Genomic DNA, 7,326 nt, shown 5'->3' with positions numbered 1-7,326 from the left:
AAATAGTAAATATCATTCATTCCAGTTGAGAATGAACAAGTTACGACGTAACTTTACTCTCTATGCTTTGGCTGTTATTGGAACCTCGCCCCTGCCAACATGGCGCCAGATAGGCACGTCGGTTAACTAGCCTGGGGAATCTCGTCGTCTCTTCATAACTGTGACGCTGCCCTCATTAATGTACCTTTCCCCTTTCATTTTCATCCTGTTAACCGTTTGCATTTGGGCATGATTCCATGTTACACAATATAGGAAACAGAATGGAGTAGTTTCAAACTTCCTGAGGTGTTGCTTGGCTGGTGGTTCTCCACAGAGCAGGAGATGGCGACATTGCACAGTAAAAAAAAAAAGACGCTGCAAGGCCATACTGTGATAAGAAACGAAGAAGACCAGTGAGGAACTCGTCGTTGTGTGTGTTTTTTTTTTGGGTCTTTTACTTTGGGAACGTAAAAATGTGTTGAAAAGCACAATTACTAAAGGATTATAATGGCGTCTAGAATGTTGAAGCGAGCCGGCATTTCTCCTGAATTATGCGAGCAACTCAAAAGACATAAAATAGAAAGTTGTAAGGTAAGTTTCTTTTGACCCAAAACAATAATGTCAGTACTGAACGTGTACAGTACTGTATTTGACTCCTTCTCTTAGGATACCTTTTCTTAGTAGTAGTAGTAGTAGTAGTTGTTGTTATTGTTGTAGTAGTAGTAGTGCTGTCATCTGTCAATGTGACTGATAAAGTTTTGTTTTGACTCCCAATGTTCGTCTCAAATGACCATTTAAATTTAGTATTGAATGTCTTGCCATCAAATAAATACATGAATGAAGGCAAATATGTCTCATTCAGCTTGTCATTCCTCCCCAGGATCTGTTGACGCACACTGCTTTTGAAGTGATGTATGCTGCAGGATTGAGTTACCAGAAAACCTTGGGGATCTTGGAGACTGTGAGCAAGGTCATTGCTCCCCCACTCACCACGGTGTGTGCAAAACAATCCCCAGAAGCCTCGCTATCTGGTATACGTCGGTCACCAATAAGGGAGTGATTTGGCGTCCGCACTCTTGCAAATTGTTCATGACACAGTTGCATTCACGTCAGCACTCTTTCTCCAGATACAATCTGGAATTCAATCAGGGGTTACAACTCATTATAACAATGAAAGCAACGCAACCCCGAACAACAAAAAAAAATTAATAACACTGTATTACTTCTTTTCGAACTTCTCCTATTTCTGCCAGGCCTTGGAGTTGTGGAAGCATTACTCAGACTCTTGCTTCTCAACATCATTACCTGCACTGGACAAAGTGCTGCGAGGAGGTATTCCATGTGGAGCCATCACAGAGGTACACCAAAGACATAAACATCTATCCATCCATCCATTTTCGGAACCGCTTATCTTCACGAGGCGTGCTGGAACCTATCCCAGCTATCTTCGGGCGAGAGGCAGGGTACACCCTGAATTGGTCGCCAGCCAATCGCAGGGCACATATAAACAAACACGCATTCACACTCACATGCACATCTAAGGGCAATTTAGAGTTTTCATGTATGTTTTTGGGATGTCGGAGGAAACCGGAGTGGGCCAAATAGTAATTAACAGTAGTGGGTTATTACTAAATGATTAGTTACTAGATCTTGGCATTTCAGGATAAGCAATGTAATCAAAGTCAATATAGTGCATTATACATAGGTATAACGAAAATGAAAACAATTCTTTCACATTGTAGAAATGTATACCAGTACCCAGAGATTGTGGAAAAAGGCGCTCACCTGAGAATCCAAATATTTGGGAGTTATAGTTCTGGTATTTTCAGATGGGGAAGGGGGCATAATTTGAGACGTCCACATATATTTTGGTGACGATTGGTCGTAGTTTTGTGACATTAAGCAAAGTTTTTCCCACCTGGATTTGGGGATCCTCTGCCATTCCTCCTTGCAGATCCTCTCCAGTTCTGTCAGGTTGGATGGTGAATGGTGGTGGACAGCTATTTTCAGGTCTTTCCAGAGATGCTCAATGGGGTTTAAGTCAGGGCTCTGTCTGGGCCATTCAAGAACAGTCACAGAGTTGTTCTGAAGCCACTCCTTCGTTATTTGAGCTGTGCGCTTAGGGTCATTGTCTTGTTGGAAGGTGAACCTTCGGCCCAGTCTGAGGTCCTGACCACTGTGGAGAAGGTTTTCGTCCAGGATATCCCTGTACTTGGCTGCATTCATCCTTCCTTTGATTGCAACCAGTTGTCTTGTCCCCGCAGCTGATAAACACCCCCACAGCATGATGCTGCCACCGCAATGCTTCACTTTTGGGACTGTATTGGACAGGTGATGAGCAGTGCCTGGTTTTCTCCACACATACCGCTTAGAATTAAGGCCAAAAAGATCTATCTTAGTCTCATCAGACCAAAGAATCTTGTTTCTCGCCATCTTGGAGTCCTTCAGATTTTTTTTAGCAAACTCCATGCGTGCTTTAATGTGTCTTGCACTGAGGGGAGGCTTCCGTCGGACCGCTCTGCCATAAAGCCCTATATGTATGTATATATATATATATATGTATATATGTATATATATATATATATATATATATATATATATATATATATATATATATATATATATATACCTGTGGTTGAGGGAGTTCGGCTTGACAGCCTCCTCATCCACCGCATCCTTATAGTCAGAGTTCTGAGGGCTGGAGCTTATGAGAATGGGTTCATTATAAGTAGTCTGCGTACCTACTGAGACTTTAACCAGCGGTCCTTCCGTCGCATCACCGCCAAATGGCCGCCCACGCCGAGCACCGAGAGGTATCTACACCATTGCCAAGTGGCAAGGTGTTGATCGGGGTACAGGCATTGTAGTAGTCGTAGTAGTAGATCTTGTCTAGTCTGGTCTGAGACTGAAGGTCTCATATCCTCGAGATATACTCGAGGGGGGCTATATAGGAGGGGCTTGTACTGCGCAACAAGTTTTGGAGCTGCGCAAGGACATTGTTAAATGAAAACAGCTAGCAACAAATGGCTCACAGGAAGTTGCGCCCACAATTGTTTCTACATGAGCGCCCCCAGGAATAAGGTTGATTGGTTTGCAACTTTGACTATTAAATAGCAGCGTCACCCAAAAGAGAGATATGGCGGGTCAAAAGCAGTCTCCTACACTCATGTAGAGCGACAACAGGAGCCACAATAGTCGCTACACCGTGGAACACAGTGAAGACAGTCATCATCAAGTGGAGAGAATATGGCACACTAGGGAGCTGCAGGAGTTTCTGGCAAGCACTGGCTGTACAGTACATGTGACAACAATTTCCCATCTTCATGTGTCTGAGCTATGAGGTAAGGTGGCAAGATGAAAGTGTCATTGTTAGAGATTGTTGGGTTTGCGTGGTGACGTTGGTGGCAAAAGGTGGAGGACCCAAGCAAACGGAAGCAGGGAGGCGTGCTCAGAGGATTTATTACAAAAAAGGGAAAACAAAATGTACTGAAGCAAAATAAAAGAACATTCAACACTGAAGACTGTGAGGCGAAGATGATGACAAAAGCTAGGTGACGTATGACAGCAACAATGAACCAACACGGAGTAAAAGAAAGCAGGAAATTAAACGACAAATTAGCTGACGAGTGAACGAGGCACACCTGGACAAGACGCGTGGCTGGAGGGAGCTGATTGGTAGACACAAGGAACAGGGCTGATGAGAACAGGTGGAAGCGAAAAGCTAATGAGTTGACAAGACATGAACAGGGGACACACAAAAACATGACAAAATAGGAATCTAATCTAAACAAAGTCAAGAAAAACACAGATCATGACAGTTATGGTCCGATGAAACCAACGTTAAACATTTTGGCCAGAATTCCAAAAGGAACACTGCTAATCACAAAAAGACCATCGTAGCTATAGTGGAGGATCATGGTGGCAGCATCATGCTTCGCAGCTGTTTTTCTTCACGGTGAACTAGGGCCTTTGTCAAGGTGGACCAGTCAGTGTTATCACAAAACCTTCAGGCTTTTGCTGGAAATGAAGAACGGTCTACTAGAACAGTTGAACTTTATTTGGCGTTAATTCGATGGATTTTAAGCAGGTGGCAGTTGTATGCTGACTTCTAGGAAACCCGAGTTCAACACAGCCCCCTCCCCAGTTCTAAGAGGGTGTGTACACATTATCTCAGCGGTTTATTTTTACTCGCAGTCTCTAAAAGATTTCATTTTTTTCTCCACTGGTTAAGGTTTTAGGTCACATTATGGGTGGAAAACATTTTGAAATGATCATGGTCCCAAAAAATCATTTGTCATTTAAAGAAAGGTGTGTAGACATTTTGATCACGATACTCTTTGTAGGTGACAGGGCCATTTGGCTGTGGGAAGACTCAGTTGTGTATGATGCTCAGTGTTGTGACCACCTTGCCAAAGGAGCTGGGCGGCTTGGACCGCAGCGTGATCTACATTGACACTGAGTCAGCATTCTCTGCTGAGAGGTTAGTCTCACCGTCTTGCGGCAAACAGACACAAATTGTTCAAATTGCTTTATATATCTCCGAGTTTTGCATGCTGGGTGGAATCGGATATGAGTTCGCATGTTATTTTACGAAAACAAACTCATGTTCTGACAACTCATGTTGGAGTTGGTCCTCGAAATATTACCGTTTGTTGTACCAGGCTGGTGGAGATTGCACAGAACAGGTTCCCGGACTACTTCAGCTCTCAGGAGAAAGTCCTGCAAATGGCAGGTAGGGTCCATATCTTCAGGGAAATGACCTGCCAGGATGTCCTCTGCAGGTACAGCATACCACAATGATTGAGATTTTGGTCCGCAAAATCATCACGAATATTGTCATTTATGTAAATAGAATTTGAGAATCACAGCTATAGTGCAGAGTGTTTGTAGGGCAAAACAAAAGCAACCCCAAAAAACAATCATGAATGAAAGTTGAAAGAGAAAGTAGCCTAAACAAAATACATCCAGCAATCTGGTTGGTAGCCTGCCGAGGTGACAGATCATTTTTTCTTATTTAAAATGCCATTGAATATTTTTTTTTCTTATTCTCACAATTTTAATATCTCAAGCAGGGCCTTTCCTGTCTCAAATTGATGAAGCGGTGTTACCATTCTGATCAACAAGTTGTTGAGAGATGCCTTGGTGGAGTTTGCGTGTTCTCCCCGTGCCTGCGTGGCTTTTCTCCGGGCACTCCGGTTTCCTCCCACGTCCCAAAGACATGCCTGCTAGGTAGATTGAAGACTCTAAATTGCCCGTAGGTGTGAATGTGAGTGCGAATGCTTGTTTGTTTCTATGTGCCCTGCGATTGGCTGGCGACCTCTTGCCCGAAGATAGCCGGGATAGGCTCCGGCACGCCCGCGACCCTGGTGAGGAGAAGCGGCTCAGAAAATGGATGGATGGATGGAATTTATTGTTCTTTGTCTTTCTGAACTCATATCCTCAAATACAAATATAGGAATCCTGTTTGATAGTATTTAAGTATAACCAAAGTTGAAATATGTACATTTATACAGCTAAGTTAATCAACTTTAACTGGTGGCCCTATTAAATGGTAGTTGGAGATTGTCTTGAAATTTGAAAATCCATCCATCCATTTTCTAGCGCTTATCCGAGGTCGGGTCGCGGGGGCAGTAGCTTTAGCAGGGACGCCCAGACTTCCCTCTCCCCAGCCACTTCATCCAACTCTTCCGGGGGGATCCCGAGGCGTTCCCGGGCCAGCCGAATGACGTAGTCTCTCCCTGGGGACGTGCCCGGAACACTTCGCCAGGGAAGCGTCCTAATCAGATGACCGAGCTACTCAATCCATCTCTAAGGGAGAGCCCGGACACCCTGCGGAGGAAACTCATTTCGGCCGGGCAAGGGAAAACCAAGTCCGCCGTTTGTCGTCGTCATAAGGGGTCTGAAATCTGAAAATGAAATGGTCATTGTCGCATTTAACAGACATTTCATTGACCTACTGAGATAGATTTTTCACCAATCTGTAATTCATCCATCCATTTTCTGAAGCTCACTAGGGTCATGGGCGTGCCGGAGCCTATCCCGGCCGACTCGGGGCAAGAGGCGGGGTACCGCCTGAACCGGTCACCAGCCAATCGCAGGGCGAACAAGCATCCACACTCACATTCGCACCTTCAGGCAATTTCGAGTGTTCAATTAACCTACAAAGCATGTGTTTGGGATGTGGGATGAAAGCAGAATACCCGGGGAAAACCTACGCAGGCACGGGGAGAACATGCAAACTCCACGTTTGAACACAGGCCCTCAGAACTGTGTGGCAAAAAAAAAACGAAACAATATTTACCCGTTTGAAATTCCGACACATTTGCAGTCGGAAAGGAAAAAACCCCTCCTGCATGCAACCTCGACAATAGTCGTGAAACAGACTGACATCCGTCCAGCAACTAGTTGCCATTTTCAATGTTTTTGTCAGAGCTCAAAGCGTTCACCTGATGTCCTGATGGATAAGGTACTGCCAATAACAATATAACCACAACTGCGACTTGCATTTTCTTTTCCACCTCCTGCAGTTTCTAAATGCATCTCCATGTTAACTGTCAGACTGGAGAAATTGGAGGAGATTCTCATCTCAACCAGAGCTGGCCTGATTATCCTCGACTCAATTGCTTCAGTGGTTCGAAAGGAATTTGACACAACGTTGCCTGGCAACCTGATACACCGGAGCAAGCTGCTGGGACAACAGGCCACCACCCTCAAATATTTGGCCCATCAATTCAACATCCCTGTAAGTAGTACATGCACAATCTCTGGGATGCTAGCAGGGAGATATTTTTCTTTACTTTCAAACAATGCATGTTGGTAACCCGTCACATTTTTTCAGCACACACTGCAGCTCTCTAAAATCAACATTATGCATTTCTGCTTCTCTGCCAAGTCGCGCAGAGAAACTAATATACTAATTATTTGTTTACAATCGAAATGACGTACATTTTCCAGACTATTTCCCCTTGAAACAAAACTCAACAGTTTATTTGAATGGATGGATAGAGCGGCTGAAATAAGTTTAGAACACGGCACCATTTTTCTCCTGAAACAAAGGTGCGACTGACATGAAAATGTCACCAGGTGTTGGGAACAACCCAAATAATCCATACATTCCAAGAAAGTAGAACCAATAAGATCAGGAATTAAGTTGTGTGTTATAATGTGAAATGACACAGGGAAAAAAGTATTGAACACATGAAGAAAGGGAGGGGCAGAAAGGCATGGAAAGCCAAGACAACACCTAAAATCTATCAATCATCAAACAGCAATCCAGCCCCTGGTCAGCGCAAATGAATATCAGTTGGTTCAGTCCTAAATGATGGTCTACAAAACGGTCTCATTGCC

At 44.0% G+C, this 7,326-nt stretch overlaps 1 protein-coding gene across 10 annotated transcripts in view; it reads left to right on the top strand.

The window, feature by feature from the left end:
• The first annotated feature begins 155 nt into the window (after positions 1–155).
• Positions 156–7,326, top strand: part of rad51b (RAD51 paralog B) — a 30,546-nt gene continuing 23,375 nt past the window's right edge. For 3 of the 10 annotated variants that reach the window (XR_009785453.1, XR_009785454.1, XM_061754092.1), the window contains exons 1-6: positions 157–570; positions 860–973; positions 1,233–1,337; positions 4,323–4,459; positions 4,641–4,760; positions 6,538–6,721. Coding sequence is in view for 6 of the 10 variants with exons in the window: in XM_061754092.1 (XP_061610076.1) it covers positions 487–570; positions 860–973; positions 1,233–1,337; positions 4,323–4,459; positions 4,641–4,760; positions 6,538–6,721 (744 nt within the window). In the remaining 4 variants the exon portion in view is untranslated. Of the gene's footprint in view, positions 571–859; positions 974–1,232; positions 1,338–4,322; positions 4,460–4,640; positions 4,761–6,537; positions 6,722–7,326 lie in introns of all 10 variants that reach the window. The other 7 variants (XR_009785455.1, XR_009785456.1, XM_061754087.1 and 4 more) reach the window with 5 other exon arrangements.

This window comes from Phyllopteryx taeniolatus, chromosome 18 (genome assembly GCF_024500385.1).
Source record: "Phyllopteryx taeniolatus isolate TA_2022b chromosome 18, UOR_Ptae_1.2, whole genome shotgun sequence".
Taxonomy (NCBI): Eukaryota; Metazoa; Chordata; class Actinopteri; order Syngnathiformes; family Syngnathidae; genus Phyllopteryx; species Phyllopteryx taeniolatus.
Note: the sequence above shows the minus strand (reverse complement) of the source record. Positions and strands in the feature narration are given on the sequence as shown.